The following is a 19,625-nucleotide window of genomic DNA, read 5'->3' as shown; positions in this document are numbered from 1 at the left end:
TTCTGAACAAAGTTGTGACCAAGCGTAAGACATTATTCCTTTACTTTTGTATTGCAAACGGCACGTTATGCAGTCTCATCTGAACGTCGTAACATTCTTGGTTATCTTCACGAACCCTGGCTAACAGGGTGAATCAGCAATGCAAAAATTGGCTTATTAATTTACTAAATACCTAAATAATCACACAGAATTATGTGTGTGTGTGTGTGTGTGTATATACACAGGATAGATCACACATCGATTACTAATCATGTCATGAAAAGCCCCTACTGGACTAACCAGATATGGCGGCTGGTTACTCAAAGGAAGGGGGTTGGGTTTGAATGAAAGAGCGGAAGACTGAGGGATTCCAGCATGGTGATCGTCACCTCCACGTTGAAATGTGCCCTTTTTAAACATTAGGACAGCAGTCCTAACATTCATAAGTTTACTTATGAAAAAAATCTAACATTTAGAAGCTAAAATCACATTTTATCTTTTCACAAATAGTTTCATATTTAAACATTTAAATTGCACAACAATTCCATGTGAATCTGATAACTAGAATGTGTAGACCTTCCAAGATACAGTTTATGTCATCCTGTCATCTGTAATAATGTCTCAGACAACAACTGATCTGACATCATATTCTTTAAGTACCAACGGACACTTTCAGAAAGGGAATTATTGTTCCATTCCCCAACCTTTTGATGTTACCATACTCTCTCTATGTTAACAAAGGGCTTTCCAAGAGTCCATTCTGTAGAGTGGAGAGAGAAGGGGGAAAGGTATTTATGAGGGGGGGGTCATAAATCACCCAACAGGGCAACATCACAAGACTGCAGTGTTCATGTCTGTTGGAATACTTTTCATGCACTATGGTGTGGTGTCCTCTCCAGGTGATGACATCATTACCGATGGCTTCAGCTTGGTGACGTGTCGTAACATGGTCAACCTGTTGGACGTATCCTTTTTCACAACGAGATCTCGTTTGAGATGTGGTTCTGTTGTGATACCTGGCTTTTATCTACCTTGACTCCTGCCTCTCACAGAAAGATGGAAGTGGCATGCTGGGTCTGGTGGAGTTTAAGATCCTGTGGATTAAGATTGAGAAATATCTTGTGTTAAACTTCAAACAGATCACTTTAGTTTCTTCATATTGTAGAAAACAGATTCACAAATCTGAACTGCTCACCGGCAACTGCATGTGGTTGATGGACTGTCTTATGTGATGTTATCTCTCCCTCCTCCCTTTCCTGTCTCCCTTTCCTGTCTCCCTTTCCTGTTTCCCTTTCCTGTCTCGCTCAGGACTTGTACAGGGAGAAGGATGTGGATGATTCTGGTCAAATGAGCTCAGCTGAGATGCGTATCGCTGTGAACGATGCTGGTGAGATACGCTCTAACAGAGGTATAGTTACTACTGTTAAGACACTGGTCTCTCGGTCCTCCCTTCCTGTTCTCTCTGATCGTTCTGTTTTTCCTCCTGTAGGTTCTCTGAACAGCTCTCTCTCTCTCTCTCTCTCTACACCAGATCATTGTTGCCCGCTACAGTGAATCTGGCCTGACTGTGGACTTTGACAACTTTGTGGGCTGCCTGATTCGCCTAGAGACATTGTTCAGTGAGTTACCTCTACACACACACACACACACACACACACACACACACACACACACACACACACACACACACACACACACACACACACACACACACACACACACACACACACACACACACACACACACACACACACACACACACACACACACACAGTGGTCTGGATGGAGACTGTTTAATACGTTTCCTCTTTATACACAGAAACACACACTGTATATGACATCAGAGGTCTCTGAACTCTGAACTCTGCTTTCCAGATACCTTCAAAACTCTGGACAAGGATGAGTCTGGAGAGGTGGAGCTGACCATGCTGGAGGTAAGGATACAGGGTGTTCCATACGTCTGTAGTCTGTCTGTCTGACCATGCTGGAGGTAAGGAAGAATCTAGTCTGTCTGACCATGCTGGAGGTAAGGAAGAATCTAGTCTGTCTGACCATGCTGGAGGTAAGGAAGAATCTAGTCTGTCTGACCATGCTGGAGGTAAGGAAGAATCTAGCCTGTCTGACCATGCTGGAGGTAAGGGAGAATCTAGTCTGTCTGACCATGCTGGAGGTAAGGGAGGATCTAGTCTGTCTGTCTGACCACAAGGAAGAATCTAGTCTGTCTGTGTCTGACCATAAGGGAGAATCTAGTCTGTCTGTCTGACCATAAGGGAGAATCTAGTCTGTCTGTCTGACCATAAGGGAGGATCTAGTCTGTCTGTCTGACCATAAGGGAGAATCTAGTCTGTCTGTCTGACCATAAGGGAGAATCTAGTCTGTCTGACCATAAGGGAGAATCTAGTCTGTCTGACCATGCTGGAGGTAAGGAAGAATCTAGTCTGTCTGACCATGCTGGAGGTAATGAAGAATCTAGTCTGTCTGTCTGACCATAAGGGAGAATCTAGTCTGTCTGCGGAGCACCCTATTTCCTATGAACTAATTTTGACTGACGAGGGCGGAGACTGTGACGAGGGCGGAGACTGTGACGAGGGCGGAGACCAACACTGACTGGGGCGGAGACTGTTTTTGACAGTGGCGGAAGTCTCTGCTCTAGAAGGAGACCAACACTGACTGGTTTCTTCTCTTGTTTTTGTCCACAGTGGCTGAATGTGTCTCTGCTCTAGAAGGATTCTACATATTGAGGAGGGAGTCATTTAACAGACTCTCTGATCCAGAGTCACTACAGTAGGGAGTCATTTAACAGACTCTCTGATCCAGAGTCACTACAGAAGGGAGTCATTTAACAGACTCTCTGATTCAGAGTCACTACAGAAGGGAGTCATTTAACAGACTCTCTTATCCAGAGTCACTACAGAAGGGAGTCATTTAGCAGACTCTTATCCAGAGTCACTACAGAAGTGAGTCATTTAACAGACTCTCTGATCCAGAGTCACTACAGAAGTGAGTCATTTAACAGACTCTCTGATCCAGAGTCACGACAGTAGTGAGTGCGTACATTTTCATACTTTAAATTGGGAAATTCTCAAAGCTGCTAATGAGAACCTTGACGACCTTGTACCAGTGGCCGAGCTGGCAACACTAGCCCCATGGGGACGGGGTCACACTCAGACAATCAGAGAGGGGGCATACTATTGTGGCACAACATGGTGTGTGTGTGTGTGTCCCACAACAGTAGTGAGGGTGTGTAACATGTTAGGGGCAATATAGGATTGCTAAATATAGTTTGCTAAAATAATAGTTGCTTGCCATAATGTAATGTTGGTATTGGCGAAAAGTGTCAATCCTTTACATAAACTGCCTACATTACCACAAATATTAATTGATAATTATTTTCCATAAGATAAACAGGATTTTAAAAAATATATATTTTAATGGCTATACCAGAATAGAAATAGGAGTTGGAGGCCCCGGTGCACAACCCAGCAAGAGGACAAGTACATTAGAGTGTCTAGTTTGAGAAACAGACGCCTCACAAGTCCTCAACTGGCAGCTTCATTAAATAGTACCCACAAAACCCCAGTCTCAACGTCAACAGTGAAGAGGCGACTCCAGCATGCTGGCCTTCTAGGCGGAGTTCCTGTTCAGTGTCTGTGTTCTTTTGCCAATATTAATCTTTTATTTTCATTGACCAGTCTGAGATATGGCTTTTTCTTTGCAACTCTCTACCAACTGAGCCTGTTCTCTGTACTGTAGGTCTCTCTCTCCTGAGCCTGTTTTCTGTACTGTAGGTCTCTCTCCTGAGCCTGTTTTCTGTACTGTAGGTCTCTCTCCTGAGCCTGTTTTCTGTACTGTAGGTCTCTCTCCTGAGCCTGTTTTCTGTACTAGGTCTCTCTCTCCTGAGCCTGTTTTCTGTATGTAGGTCTCTCTCCTGAGCCTGTTTTCTGTACTGTAGGTCTCTCTCCTGAGCCTGTTCTCTGTACTGTAGGTCTCTCTCTCCTGAGCCTGTTCTCTGTACTGTAGGTCTCTCTCCTGAGCCTGTTCTCTGTACTGTAGGTCTCTCTGTACTGTAGGTCTCTCTCTGCTGAGCCTGTTCTCTCTTTTTATCCTTCCTCTGGGATCTGTTTTTGACTGGCCCTACGGCAGCGAAAGTGTCAAACGCACATTAGTTGGCAATTTCGGCATGTAAAAACAGGTGCTCTGGCATTTCCCACCCCTTATGCCAGGTTAGGCAGATGACCTGTCTAACAGCTTGCTTGCGCTGAGGTGGAAGGAGTAGCAATATTTGAGGTGTGTCCTTAAAGACAATTTAATGCCAGGTTAGGCAGATGACCTGTCTAACAGCTTGCTTGCGCTGAGGTGGAAGGAGTAGCAATATTTGAGGTGTGTCCTTAAAGACAATTTAATGTGGTGCAAATGGCATATTTACAACCAAGGAAAAACAGGTCTTAGCGGTAACCCTGTTGATAAATGGATTTTGAGAGTGGAAGAGCAAGATATCCAGCCGTGAAGCAGTGTCTCATGGGACAAGAGAGGTGGGATTTTGTTTGTTCCAGTAACCCTCGTATTTAGAAAGATCGAGTTTGGGAGCAGCAAAACCGTGAACAGACAGCCCTGTTTATCGATGTACATTATTTTAGCTCCCGTTTATTATTCTGCATAAAACCCTCTCCATATTGGAGTCCATTTTCCCATCATGAAACAAGAAATTAGATTATTTTTTCCCCATGTGTTTTATATAGTGTGGAAATATGAAGTTGGGAATAATACTTTGAAATGGTGAAAATTATGATACCCTTTTTTTGTGTGTAAGAGCTGTTTGAAAACACCGCTTGAAATATGTCTGCCTGTTTTGATGGGATGGAGTTCTGGCCTGGTGACACACATCTGTAAAAAAAAAGATGTCAGAAACCGTCTCAGGGAAGCTCATCTGCTCGTTGTCCTCACCAGGGTCTACAGTTAGTTCGTTGTCCTCACCAGGGTCTACAGTTAGTTCGTTGTCCTCACCAGGGTCTACAGTTAGTTCGTTGTCCTCACCAGGGTCTACAGTTAGTTCGTTGTCCTCACCAGGGTCTACAGTTAGTTCGTTGTCCTCACCAGGGTCTACAGTTAGTTCGTTGTCCTCACCAGGGTCTACAGTTAGTTCGTTGTCCTCACCAGGGTCTACAGTTAGTTCGTTGTCCTCACCAGGGTCTACAGTTAGTTCGTTGTCCTCACCAGGGTCTTGACCCTGACTGCAGTTCGGCAGCTCACCTTCTACCAGCATCCTGGAGAAGTGTGTTCTTCACAGATTAATCCTGGTTTCAACTGTACTGGGCAGATGGCAGACAGCATCAGTGGTGATTTATGCATGCAAATCATGGTGGGACTCCCCAAAAATCATGGTGGGACTCCCCAAAAATCATGGTGGGACTCAAATCATGGTGGGACTCCCCAAAAATCATGGTGGGACTCAAATCATGGTGGGACTCCCCAAAAATCATGGTGGGACTCCCCAAAAATCATGGTGGGACTCAAATCATGGTGGGACTCAAATCATGGTGGGACTCAAATCATGGTGGGACTCAAATCATGGTGGGACTCAAATCATGGTGGGACTCAAATCATGGTGGGACTCAAATCATGGTGGGACTCAAATCATGGTGGGACTCAAATCATGGTGGGACTCAAATCATGGTGGGACTCCCCAAAAATGTTTTAGATGCATGCCAGCAAAGCCACAACACTAAATAATACATTAATTGCACAATAATGGTGATAAACGGTACCTGCAAACTGTTAGGGCCGACATAAAGCTGTCCCAACAGCAGAGCTTTCTGTTCAGCACCATGGAGTGAATGCTTAGCCAGGTGTAGCAGTGGTATCAGCGGAGGCTTGTTTGGCAGCGAAACAGTTCATTCAGCCTCATTTACTGCCTTAAAAAAAACATGGCTGACATGCTTAAACGAATGTGGTTTCTACTGAGAATTGAGATGTGCAAACTATGGCATAAGGTGAGGACGAGCGGATAAGAGGTAATCCGTCATTTCGACTAAGACATTACTGAGTGAGCTGGGATGGATGTAATCAATATAACTTTGTTCCGCACTTTTAAAATGTACAGTGACAAAATTCAGAACATGGGCTGTTAGTACAGTGTTCTCCCTGTACCCCAAGTCAGAACCATAGGATGAAGGGGGCGTGTAAAGCTTACAATATTCGATGATGACATTTCTCTAAAATAGGCTACATGTGCACCACCAAGTCAGAGCAGTAGGCTAAGTTATGAGGGGGAAAGGGACCAAATTATTAGTGAGGCACATGGGCGACTCACAGTTTACACCAGCCAGCAGCATACCACCCTGCATACCAGCAGCATACCACCATGCATACCACCCTGCATACCAGCAGCATACCACCCTGCAACCAGCAGCATACCACCCTGCATCCCACTGCTGGCTTGCTTCTGAAGCTAAGCAGGGTTGGTCCTGGTCAGTCCCTGGATGGGAGACCAGATGCTGCTGAAAGTGGTGTTGGAGGGCCAGTAGGAGGCACTCTAACCTCTGGTCTAAAAAAAATACCCCAATGCCCCAAGGCAGTGATTGGGGACACTGCCCTGTGTAGGGTGCCGTCTTTCGGATGGGATGTTAAACGGGTCTCCTGACTCTCTGCGGTCATTAAAAGATCCCATGGCACTTATCGTAAGAGTAGGGGTGTTAACCCTGGTGTCCTGGCTAAATTCCCAATCTGGCTCTCAAACGATCACGGTCACCTAATAATCCCCAGTTTACAATTGGCTCATTCATCCCCCTCCTCTCCCCTGTAACTATTCCCCAGGTCGTTGCTGTAAATGAGAACGTGTTCTCAGTCAACTTACCTGGTACAATAACAGATAAAAAAACACAACAAACTTTTGTATTAGTGTAGCTAAGAAAGAAATACTATCACCCTGGGATGTTACATCATTTATGAAGCAGACAAGACATTTCTGGACTCAAGTGTTGTTCTCACTTGAACAGAAGGTGGTGCTTGCAGTCCTTGAACAGGAGGTGGTGCTGCAGTCCTTGAACAGGAAGGTGGTGCTGCAGTCCTTGAACAGGAGGTGGTGCTGCAGTCCTTGAACAGGAAGGTGGTGCTGCAGTCCTTGAACAGGAAGGTGGTGCTGCAGTCCTTGAACAGGAGGTGGTGCTGCAGTCCTTGAACAGGAGGTGGTGCTGCAGTCCTTGAACAGGAGGTGGTGCTGCAGTCCTTGAACAGGAAGGTGGTGCTGCAGTCCTTGAACAGGAAGGTGGTGCTGCAGTCCTTGAACAGGAAGGTGGTGCTGCAGTCCTTGAACAGGAGGTGGTGCTGCAGTCCTTGAACAGGAGGTGGTGCTGCAGTCCTTGAACAGGAGGTGGTGCTGCAGTCCTTGAACAGGAGATGGTGCTGCAGTCCTTGCACAGGAGGTGGTGCTGCAGTCCTTGCACAGGAGGTGGTGCTGCAGTCCTTGTGGGCAAATGTTGTCATCAAACTTTTTCATCAAAGTCTGACATTTTCTGGATTTATGGTGCTTTCGAGACAACTGGGTACTCGGGGGGGAAAAACTAGGTTGAATCATGACGTCGGTGATCTTCAGGTCGGAGCTCTAGAGCCTATTTACACATCAAACGTAAAATAGCTACAACAAAGATCCTGCAGAAACGATGGAGGGTAAATGAAGGTTTTTGCCTTGTGCCTTCCAGCTGCTCCTAGTTATCACCAAGCCCTGTATCGCCAAGGCCCGTATCACCAAGGCCAAGGCCCGTATCACCAAGGCCCGTATTTTATACATTTAGATGTAATATTAATCCAAGCAGGTTATAATAGTGAGGGAGGGGGCACATATGGCACGGTACTCTGATTGGATAGTATTCATTGAAAATCCTACAATGTGACTTTCTGGATTTTTTTTCCCTCATTTTGTCTGTCACAGTTGAAGTGTACCTATGATGAAAATCACAGGCCTCTCTCATCTTTTTAAGTGGGAGAACTTGCACAATTGGTGGCTGACTAAATACGTTTTTTTTGCCCCACTGTATTTTAGGGACTAATGAATTTATTTCAATTGACTGATTTCCTTATAAATGATGAACTGTAAATCAGTAAAATCTTAGATGTTGTTACATTGCGTTTATATTTTTGTCCAGTGTATAGTTCTATATCAACCAACGGTGGATAGGCCTTTATCTTACTTATCGAGAAGTGCCTCACAAGCTAGTTTCCATCCAATTGGCGACAGATCTTTATGTAGAATCACCATAAAGAAAATATACATGGAAAAGTCTTAATTTCTCAGAACAAGAATAGACTGATGAGTTTCAGAAGAAATGTATTTGTTTCTGGCCATTTTGAGCCTGTATTCAAACCCACAAATGCAGATACTCAACAAGTCTAAAGGCCAGTTTTATTGCTTCTTTAATCAGGACAACAGTTTTCAGCTGTGCTAACATAATTGCAAAAGGGTTTTCAAATGATCAATTCGCTGTCACGTTCTGACCTTTATTTCCTTTGTTTTGTATTTAGTTAGTATGGTCAGGACGTGAGTTGGGTGGGCAGTCTATGTTTGTTTTTCTATGATTTGGGTATTTCTATGTTTCGGCCTAGTATGGTTCTCAATCAGAGGCAGGTGTCATTAGTTGTCTCTGATTGAGAATCATACTTAGGTAGCCTGGGTGTCACTGTGTGTTTGTGGGTGATTGTTCCTGTCTCTGTGTTTTGCACCAGATAGGACTGTTTGTGGGTGATTGTTCCTGTCTCTGTGTTTTCCACCAGATAGGGCTGTTTGTGGGTGATTGTTCCTGTCTCTGTGTTCTGCACCAGATAGGGCTGTTTTGGGTGATTGTTCCTGTCTCTGTGTTTAAGTTTCTAACGTTAGCAAGCCATCAAATATTAGCAAGCTAGCCAAGGAACATTAACTAGCTAGGCTAGCTAGTTAGCTTGCATTGTTGTCCTCGTTGATGTTAACATTACACAACTAAAACTACTGTTACTTGAGCAAACAACATTTACATTCAAATCATGATCATGAACAGATGAGAACAAAAAAAAATGAGAAGTTAAAAAGCGTTGGTTTGAATAAAATAACTAAGCTATAGAGTAGGGACATCCTAAGGATTCAGGATTGCACGGACTCTTGTCTCTCCATGCATGATTCAAAATCCAGGCTAGTGAATTGGTGCGCCGTCTATCTATATCAACTGAATGGGTGCTGCTAGTGTATTATTGTTTGGTATTTCAAATCATTCTGTGGTGATAAATATACAGTGGGGAGAACAAGTATTCGATACACTGCCAAATTTGCAGGTTTTCCTACTTACAAAGCATGTAGAGGTCTGTAATTTTTATCATAGGTACACTTCAACTGTGAGAGACGGAATCTAAAACAAAAATCCAGAAAATCACATTGTATGATTTTTAAGTAATTAATTTGCATTTTATTGCATGACATAAGTATTTGATCACCTACCAACCAGTAAGAATTCCGGCTCTCACAGACCTGTTTGTTTTTCTTTAAGAAGCACTCCTGTTCTCCACTCATTACCTGTATTAACTGCACCTGTTTGAACTCCTTACCTGTATAAAAGAGACAGGTCCACACACTCAATGAAACAGACTCCAACCTCTCCACAATGGCCAAGACCAGAGAGCTGTATAAGGACATCAGGGATAAAATTGTAGACCTGCACAAGGCTGGGATGGGCTACAGGACAATAGGCAAGCAGCTTGGTGAGAAGGCAACAACTGTTGGCGCAATTATTAGAAAATGGAAGAAGTTCAAGATGACGGTCAATCACCCTTGGTCTGGGGCTCGATGCAAGATCTCACCTCGAGTGGCATCAATGATCATGAGGAAGGTGAGAGATCAGCCCAGAACTACACGGCAGGACCTGGTCAATGACCTGAAGAGAGCTGGGACCACAGTCTCAAAGAAAACCATTAGTAACACACTACGCCGTCATGGATTAAAATCCTGCAGCGCACGCAAGGTCCCCCTGCTCAAGCCAGCGCATGTCCAGGCCCATCTGAAGTTTGCCAATGACCATCTGGATGATACAGAGGAGGAATGGGAGAAGGTGATGTGGTCTGATGAGACAAAAATAGAGCTTTTTGGTCTAAACTCCACTCGCCGTGTTTGGAGGAAGAAGAAGGATGAGTACAACCCCAAGAACACCATCCCAACCGTGAAGCATGGAGGTGGAAACATAATTCTTTGGGGATGCTTTTCTGCAAAGGGGACAGGACGACTGCACCGTATTGAGGGGAGGATGGATAGGGCCATGTATCGCGAGATCTTGGCCAACAACCTCCTTCCCTCAGTAAGAGCATTGAAGATGGGTCGTGGCTGGGTCTTCCAGCATGACAATGACCCGAAACACACAGCCAGGGCAACTAAGGAGTGGCTCCGCATGAAGCATCTCAAGGTCCTGGTGTGGCCTAGCCAGTCTCCAGACCTGAACCCAGTAGAAAGTCTTTGTATATATGAAGATAAATATCAAACAATTAAACTAGTCTAGGTGTTACATTTTCTTTTCCAGAAGTTACTGGCTACTTATCAAGTATTAAAGACGGTTGGTGGATGGGAACACTGATAACATCCCTGTTGAGGCTTTTCGGCTTCTTCTGTGGTGTTTTAAAAGGTGCCGCTGTACATAGTGATCAACACTTCTTCAAGTGGGTGAGGCGATTTAGGGAGTGGCATTTATTGCTTGCAGCCTCTGACTGCCAATTTTAGAGAAATCACCCTTGTCTTTTCAAACTAACTCATGACTAGATAACCGGCTATGAGTTCAGGCTACCCACCAGAGATTCAAATCACTTCTTGAATGGCAAACTCTGCATGCCCGCCAGATAGGAATTTATAGCCTTGGGCGGAAAATTGCAAGCGGGAGGACATTGTTGCTAGGCAGATTTCTTCTACCAAATCCTGGCCAAATCAAGAGAGGCGCGAATCTAACAACAGACGAGCAACGAGTAATACATGTGAACAAAAAAACAGCAGTAACCAAAATACAAAATATGTCAACAAAAAAAACTGAATCATTTGTTTTTGCTTTGTGCACATAAACCAATATTAATGTGGGATATTTTGTTTGAATTCAGACCCAGTGACTCAGACTTGAGCACTTGGACTTCAGCCATAGGGACTTGACTCGTGACTCGACCATTGGTGACTTGGACTCAACTCAGACTTCAGCCATAGGGACTCGTGACTCGACTCGGATTCGAGCACAGGAGATTTGGGACTAGACTCAGCCTCAAGATTTAGTGACTCGACTACAACACTGGCTTGTGTTGTAGTCTCAGCAAAAAAAGAAACATCCCTTTTTCAGGACCCTGTCTTTCAAAGATAATTCGTAAAAATCCAAATAACTTCACAGATCTTCATTGTAAGGGGTTTAAACACTGTTTCCCATGCTTGTTCAATAAACCATAAACAATTAATGAACATGCACCTGTGGAACGGTCATTAAGACACTAACAGCTTACAGACAGTAGGCAATTAAGGTCACAGTTATGAAAACTTAGGACACTAAAGAGGCCTTTCTACTGACTCTGAAAAACACCAAAAGAAAGATGCCCAGAGTCCCTGCTCATCTGCGTGGACGTGCCTTAGGCATGCTGCAAGGAGGCATGAAGACTGCAGATGTGGCCAGGGCAATAAATTGCAATGCCCATATGTTGAGACGCCTAAGACAGCGCTACAGGGAGACGAGACGGACAGCTGATCGTCCTCGCAGTGACAGACCACGTGTAACAACACCTGCACAGGATCGGTACATCCGAACATCACACCTGCTGGACAGGTACAGGATGGCAACAACAACTGCCTGAGTTACACCAGGAACGCACAATCCCTCCATCAGTGCTCAGACTGTCTGCAATAGGCTGACAGAGGCTGGACTGAGGGCTTGTAGGCCTGTAGTAAGGCAGGTCCTCACTAGACATCACCGGCAACAACGACACCTATGGGCACAAACTCAATGTCGCTGGACCAGACAGGACTGGCAAAAAGTGCTCTTCACCGACGAGTCGTGGTTTTGTCTCACTAGGGGTGATGGTCGGATTTACATTTATCGTCGAAGGAATGAGCGTTACACTGAGGCCTGTACTCTGGAGCGAGATCGATTTGGAGGTGGAGGGTCCGTCATGGTCTGGGCCGGCGTGTCACAGCTTCATCGGACTGAGCTTGTTGTCATTGCAGGCAATCTCAACGCTGTGCGTTACAGGGAAGACATCCTCCTCCCTCATGTGGCACCCTTCCTGCAGGCTCTTCCTGACAGGACCCTCCAGCATGACAATGCCACCAGCCATACTGCTCGTTCTGTGAGTGATTTCCTGCAGACAGGAATGTCAGTGTTCTGCCATGGCCAGCGACGAGCCCGGATCTCAATCCCATTGAGCACGTCTGGGACCTGTTGGATCGGAGGGTGAGGGCTAGGGCCATCCCCCCCAGAAGGTTGCAGGTGTCTTGGTGGAAGAATGGGGTAACATCTCACAGCAAGAACTGGCAAATCTGATGCAGTCCATGAGGAGGAGATGCACTGCAGTACTTAATGCAGCTGGTGGCCACACCAGATACTGACTGTTACTTTTGATTTTGACCCCCCTTTGTTCAGGGACACATTATTCCATTTCTGTTAGTCACATGTCTGTGGAGCTTGTTCAGTTTATGTCTCAGTTGTTGAATCTTATGTTCATACAAATATTTACTCAGTTTGCTGAAAATAAACGCAGTTAACGGTGAGAGGACGTTTCTTTACATATCAGGGACTGGCATTTATGCTGTTTGCGAACTATTTGTTATTTTTTAACAACTCTTTTCACTGATTCGAGAGTCACGATTTTCTGAGTGACCCGTTCATTTTAGTTGTTAGTTTGACCTGCTAGTGCTGGCCGCAATGAGTTCTACAGTAGGTTTAATACATGCTCCTATGGCTCAGTGGCTCTAGAGATGTGCTCCGACCACCAACTGTCTGTCATTGTGCACACAGGGAAATCGATCATGAGCACAGAGACAAAAAATACATATTTAGAGCTGATCATTGATCACATGGTGCAAGAATGAATGAAATGAATGGATTATTGAATGTTATGATGGACACAGCTTTCATACACAGCCTCTGCTCAACAAACTCAAACCCGAGAACGAATCGTTTGGGGGGGGGGGTTGCAGTTCGCAAACGACTGTACTTATCACTCTCGTGGCAGTCAAGCAATGCATTCCATCAAGAGTCGTTCAAAATGTCGTCGATTGTGGCCACAACTAGACCTTGTTTAAAATGTTTCAAGAAATAATTGGATTTGTATGCCTAGCAATCAACACGTGTACATTGTTTTAAAGCACATTTTTACAAGTCTCAGTCACAAATGACGGCTCCAATAAGCCTCTTATGCTGAACGACATGTAAACGAGAGGCTTGTAGAATCATGACTCTTCAGTTTTCAGTTAATCTTTCACCGGTAGGGGGTCCCGGTGGGTCTGGGCTTACTGACTCAAATGAACAAAATGAGTCAAAGATCAGTCCGTAAAAAGATCAGTCAGTTAAAAGAGCTGAACTTCCCATCAATAGTCAGGAGTATTTTTTGGTGTTCCAAAGATTATGGTCACTAGCTAATTACATACAGAAATTCCCCAACTTGTCAGTCGTTCACTCACTGTAAATGGTAAGGAAGCACAAAGATCCATTTAGGCTGATGGAATTCTTTGCAGTTTGGATGTTTTCAGGAATGTATTTCACCCGCCCAATTGGGCAGCCACAGAGCAGGCTCACTTGCCCGACTGCTGAGTTCAGTTGCCCCGGACAACCCTTTAATGTCAATCCCTGCATATAAATACATCTGTAAGGTTACAAGGTCCTAATTTGGAAATAAGATTTCCTGCTGTTCAACTAATGGTAATTTCAATTTACTTTTATATTCTAATTGATTCTTCAAGATTATATATTTCCAAGGAGCTTAGTACAACTGTCTCACCATAAGGTTGTATTCTTCTTCTATCCTTTGACCATTGTATTCTTCTTCTATCCTTTGTGACCATTGTATTCTTCTTCTATCCTTTGTGACCATTGTATTCTTCTTCTTTTCTCCTTTGTGACCATTGTATTCTTCTTCTTCTATCTTTTTTGACCATTGTATTCTTCTTCTTTTTCTTCTATCTTTGTGACCATTGTATTCTTCTTCTTCTTCTTCTTCTATCCTTTTTGACCATTGTATTATTCTTCTTCTTCTCTCCTTTGTGACCATTGTATTCTTCTTCTTCTTCTATCCTTTTTGACCATTGTATTATTCTTCTTCTTCTCTCCTTTGTGACCATTGAATTCTTCTTCTTGTTCTAATTCTTCTAATTCTTCTCTTCCACGATGACGTTGTTCTCACGTTTGACAAGATCAGGGTTCGCCTCCAGGGGGCTGACAAACAGGAGCAGCTGAAGCTGGTGCTCTTCAAGATCAGTGACGATGGGAAATGTATCATCGTGGACGAGGACAAATGCCTGAAGGTCAGAAGTGGCATGAATAATAGTATATAATTATCAGTTAATAATATAAGACATTTAGCAGACACTTTTATCCAAAGTGACGTAGTCATACGCACATCATTTGTTTAACATATAGATGGTCCGGGGGAATCGATCCCTCTATCCTGACATTGCAAGCGCCATGTTGTACCAACTGAGATCCAGAGGACCAAGTGTTTAGGCATTTTAAGCCCTTTCTCAATTCCTATTACCTTGATTCCTTGCATCGTCTCTCCTCGCTTCGTTCTCATTATTAATTGGTTGATAGGTGAGAATTGTCTGTTAATTGAATGATTCAAATATTCTGCCCTGAAACATATAATTGTATGGAATTGATTAGAATGTATAAAATTATAATCAATAAATGTGTAGTCCTAGTCAGAATTAGGGTGAATAAACATTTGACTATTGTAGCTGGGCCTCTGCCTGGTTCATTTCAACCAGTTTCCTACAAATTCTGGGTTTCAGGCTGAGAGTAATATAATTAAATTGGGTTATGTACCTGGAGAAGAAGGTCCAAGGGGAGGGACCTTCTCCCCCCCCATACTACTGAGACGGTCAATGGGGTAGGATGCGAGGAATCACAGAAAGAATTTAGGGGCTGCATCCTAAATCTCATTTAAAAAATCTCATAAGCTCTGGTCAAAAGTAGTGAACTATATAGGAAAGGGGGATACCTAGTCAGTTGTACAACGGAATGCATTCAACTGAAATGTGTCTTCCACATTTAACCCAACCCCTCTGAATCAGAGAGGTGCAGCGGGGGGGGGATGCCTTAAATGACATACAAGTCATCAGCGCCCAGGGAACAGTGGGTTAACAGCCCCCAGGGAACAGTGGGTTAACAGCCCCCAGGGAACAGTGGGTTAACACTCCCCAGTGGGTTAACAGCCATCCAGGGAACAGTGGGTTAACAGCCCCCAGGGAACAGTGGGTTAACAGCCCCCAGGGAACAGTGGGTTAGCAGCCCCCAGGGAACAGTGGGTTAGCAGCCCCCAGGGAACAGTGGGTTAACAGCCCCCAGGGAACAGTGGGTTAACAGCCCCCCAGGGAACAGTGGGTTAACAGCCCCCCAGGGAACAGTGGGTTAACAGCCCCCCAGGGAACAGTGGGTTAACGCTCCTACCCGCCAGGCTACCTGCCTTGCCTGTAGGAAATAGGGTGACATTTTGTGTAATTGGGAGCTAACATGGCTGCCATATAATTATGTAGTCTCATGTTAATGTATCAAAATGCAGAAACCGCAATGTCCAAACTTTATTACTATTATAATTGTGGTTAGGGTTAGTAACGTGAATATCTGGAAAAAGCTCTATATAATTTGTTATCAATTAATCAATTACCAATCAATTAAGGTCAAGGACCTGAACGGGGAGGAGGACGTATTCAGGAAGATCGTCAACATGATGCCGACAGATGACTGCCGCTATGCCCTGTACGACTGTTCCTGGGAGAGCAAGGACAGCCCCAAAGAGGACCTGGTCTTCATCATGTGGTAGGTTGGGCCATAACCCTGTACGACTGTTCCTGGGAGAGCAAGGACAGCCCCAAAGAGGACCTGGTCTTCATCATGTGGTAGGTTGGGCCATAACCCTGTACGACTGTTCCTGGGAGAGCAAGGACAGCCCAAAAGAGGACCTGGTCTTCATCATGTGGTAGGTTGGGCCATAGAGTTAGAATAACTAACCCTGTACGACTGTTCCTGGGAGAGCAAGGACAGCCCCAAAGAGGACCTGGTCTTCATCATGTGGTAGGTTGGCTAAAAAGTGAGAATAACATAGGTTAAAAAGAGTTTGAATAAATAGATTACAATAATTAACCCAGTATGACTGTTCCTGGGAGAGCAAGGACAGCCCCAAGGAACATGGACTATAGATCATGTGGTAGGTTGGACCGTAGAGTTAGAATTACATGGACTGTACGCCATGAATAACAATACCATGTCGGCCATATTGAATGGAGGACGTGTGAGAGGATTTGTTCATTGACTCAAGGCAGAATGTTTGGAGTACGTTCTGAACGTAGTATTCTTCTGTTTGAATCGCAGGGCTCCAGAACACTCAACGATCAAAAAGAAGATGAAATACGCCAGCTCAAAGCAATACATTAAAGCAACGTTCCAAGGTAAGAGTTTAGGTGTCTTTCAAAAACGTTCAACCTCATCTCATGAGGCGGCAGGGTAGCCTAGTGGTTAGAGCGTTGGACTAGTAACCGAAAGGTTACAAGTTCAAATCCCTGAGCTGACAAGGTACAAATCTGTCGTTCTGCCCCTGAACAGGCAGTTAACCCACTGTTCCTAGACCAGTTAACCCACTGTTCCTAGACCAGTTAACCCACTGTTCCTAGACCAGTTAACCCACTGTTCCTAGGCCGTCATTGAAAATAAGAATTTGTTCTTAACTGATTTGCCTAGTTAAATAAAGGTAAAATAAAATAAATAAAAATCTCCTTTCCAGAATCAGATGGATATGTTCATTGGGCACCAGACGGAAGAAAATGGACTGAAACAGGGAAGACTGGCTTGTCCAATAAAGATACGCTCATTTTCAGGAGCTTTCTATTACTTCAAAGCTATAATCCACAGTTGGATTTATAGATGAATCATTATACAATTCAGATGTTATTCATCACATGCTTTATAAACAGTTGTGGACTAACAGTGAAATGTTTCCCAGCAATACAGAGAGAAAGAAAATAGAGAAATAATAGAAAAGTAAAACACGTAATAATATTAATAATAATAAATACACAATGAGTAACGATAACTTGGTACCAGTACCTAGTAGATAATAACGTGGCTATATACACGGGGTACCAGTACCTAGTAGATAATAACGTGGCTATATACACAGGGTACCAGTACCGAGTAGATGATAACTTGGCTATATACACGGGGTACCAGTACCTAGTAAATGATAAATGGTGAATGAGGTGGTCAGGGTGAATGAGGTGGTCAGGGTGAATGAGGTGGCCAGGGCGAATGAGGTGGCCTGGGCGAATGAGGTGGCCTGGGCGAATGAGGTGGCCTGGGCGAATGAGGTGGCCTGGGCGAATGAGGTGGTCAGGGTGAATGAGGTGGCCAGGGGACATCAACAGGACATCCTAGTTTTACACACACTTGCAACATTTTGATGGACATCTAGCCTAGCCATTTTGATGAACATCTAGCCTAGCCATTTTGATGGACATCTAGCCTAGCCATTTTGATGGACATGTAGCCTAGCCATTTTGATGGACATGTAGCCTAATTTACTGTATTATCTTTGACTGTGTCATGAACTAAAAACAACTCATGATGTTTTCATCTGATCGTCAAACAAATCACTTCAGAAAGCAGGATAAGTAGGTAACCTAAGTCCAGCCTCTGAACAGTGCATCTGCCATTTAAATAGAAAGGGACATCTAGTAAAACACCATCCGTGGAATCACATTCAGTCTACAAAGTAGCGTGTATTCATAGATGCCAAGGGAAACCAGGCTTCCCCAAAATATTTGACAATTAAAAGAAGGAACTAACTTTAATCCGTATTTCATCATTTTCATTCAATTCACTAGAGGCTGAATCCATTTCACCAGAGAAAGCATCCGAGCGTGACAAACAGCACCTCTCTGTCTCAGTGTGTGTAGACCATGTATCTGATGCTGTCTGGACAGTGAAACAGCACCTCTCTGTCTCAGTATGTGCAGACCATGTATCTGATGCTGTCTGGCCAATCCGATTTCAGGGGGACACTGGCCACCCTGGACCACACCCTGGACACGCCCCTGATCTTACCTCATCAGAACCCAAAATAGAAGATTGTTTTACTCCAATGTTTGTAAACAACATAAATGTAAACAAATACTGTATAGACTCATAGCATGGATAAAACTATAATTTTTATATCATGGATAGTCAGCGCTGTCTATGAATTAGTGGTTACATTTCTCCAGGCCCGTCCATCAGCTGTTTACCAAAACAGAGACGGGGTGTCCCCTTTGTAATTGTTTCAACAGCGGATTCTAGCGCTCATGAGCCTGATGAATGACAGAAATGGTAGACGAGTGACCTTGGGTGGTCTAGCATGCTAAGGTCCTCCAGAACCGCAGCATGGGGTAGAAACCTGCCTATTTCACCACACTCTTACTCTTTTTTTCCCCCCCAGCTCCAATAAACCGACTAAAATATGTTTAGGATTGGGACTGCCCCATTCCTTTAAAAAAAATGGACTGACTGGCTGTGTTCTCGTGTGTTTCACAGGTCTGAAGTTTGAGTGGCAGGTGAACGACATGTCAGACGCCAAAGACAGCTCTGTCTTCATCGATAAACTGGGAGGGAGAGGAGTCGTTAAAAGACTGGAGGGGAGAGAGGTCTGAGGTCCTGACGCCGCCATACAACACGGAATCAACGGGTTCAAATACTATTCGAAATCCTTCAGATAGTTTCAGCGTTTGCTTAAGGCTGCTTAAGAGTGCCAGGTGGGCAGGTTTTTTGACCATTTAGGGATTTTCTACTGATTGCAACAGGCAAGCTCAATCAAGCACAGCAAAAGTATTTAGAATTATTTCGAATAGTTCTTGAACCCAGGTGTGTTCAAAACACAGAAGCAAAAGCAGCCCACTGCCGACGTCTCCAACTGAACTGTCCAACGACAGAGTGTGGTAGTTGATTTGGTCTTTGTAGAAACATGCCTTGGTCAATGAAATAGTTACTCATGTAGTTTGACATTTTTCCAGATGTGACTGCTCCACGATTTATACAAATTCACATGCATTTCCTGTATCTTGGGATCCTGGTATCATCTTTGAATGTGCTTTTTATTTGTGGTATCTTGTGTCTATTGACTCTGTTCCAGAACAATCATGTGATTTTAAGCCGTTGATATCACACCTTCCATGTTTGCTGATGTTTTGTTTGAATTGGAAAATGGCACAATAATATTGTTAAAAAAAGGAAGGTACCTCCACAGAATGTCGATGGCCACCACTTTATAATAAAGAGTAACTGGATTTCCAGTATACTGCCCTGGATTGTCTGTCTGTCTGTCTGATCAGTATTCCATTTGTTACCACAGAGATTGACATTAAGTGTCAACAGAACAGTTGGGCAAGTTGAGTCTGGTCTGTCGTCACCCTATTGGCTAGCTGATTTTTAATT

At 44.1% G+C, this 19,625-nt stretch overlaps 1 protein-coding gene across 3 annotated transcripts; it reads left to right on the top strand.

Annotated features, from left to right (window-relative positions):
- The first annotated feature begins 1,286 nt into the window (after positions 1 to 1,286).
- On the top strand, positions 1,287 to 19,498 carry LOC112223952 (cofilin-2). 3 transcript variants are annotated; one of them, XM_042305816.1, is made up of 7 exons: positions 1,287 to 1,387; positions 1,511 to 1,598; positions 1,855 to 1,913; positions 14,360 to 14,470; positions 15,844 to 15,983; positions 16,536 to 16,612; positions 18,729 to 19,498. In XM_042305816.1, the coding sequence occupies exons 1-7, from the start codon at positions 1,361 to 1,363 to the stop codon at positions 18,842 to 18,844; spliced, it is 618 nt and encodes a 205-aa protein (XP_042161750.1). In that variant the 5' UTR covers positions 1,287 to 1,360; the 3' UTR covers positions 18,845 to 19,498. The 3 variants fall into 3 exon arrangements, 2 of the variants coding, with proteins under 2 accessions (XP_042161750.1, XP_042161751.1); XM_042305817.1 differs by having other exon boundaries at positions 1,346 to 1,366; XR_006079887.1 differs by lacking the exons at positions 1,287 to 1,387; positions 1,511 to 1,598; positions 1,855 to 1,913; positions 14,360 to 14,470; positions 15,844 to 15,983 and adding an exon at positions 16,171 to 16,238 and having other exon boundaries at positions 18,729 to 18,784.
- The last annotated feature ends 127 nt before the right edge of the window (positions 19,499 to 19,625 follow it).

The sequence above is a fragment of the Oncorhynchus tshawytscha genome, linkage group LG25 (genome assembly GCF_018296145.1).
Source record: "Oncorhynchus tshawytscha isolate Ot180627B linkage group LG25, Otsh_v2.0, whole genome shotgun sequence".
Lineage (NCBI taxonomy): Eukaryota > Metazoa > Chordata > Actinopteri > Salmoniformes > Salmonidae > Oncorhynchus > Oncorhynchus tshawytscha.
The sequence above is the reverse complement of the archived record's forward strand: the minus strand, read 5'-3'. Positions and strand labels throughout refer to the sequence as shown.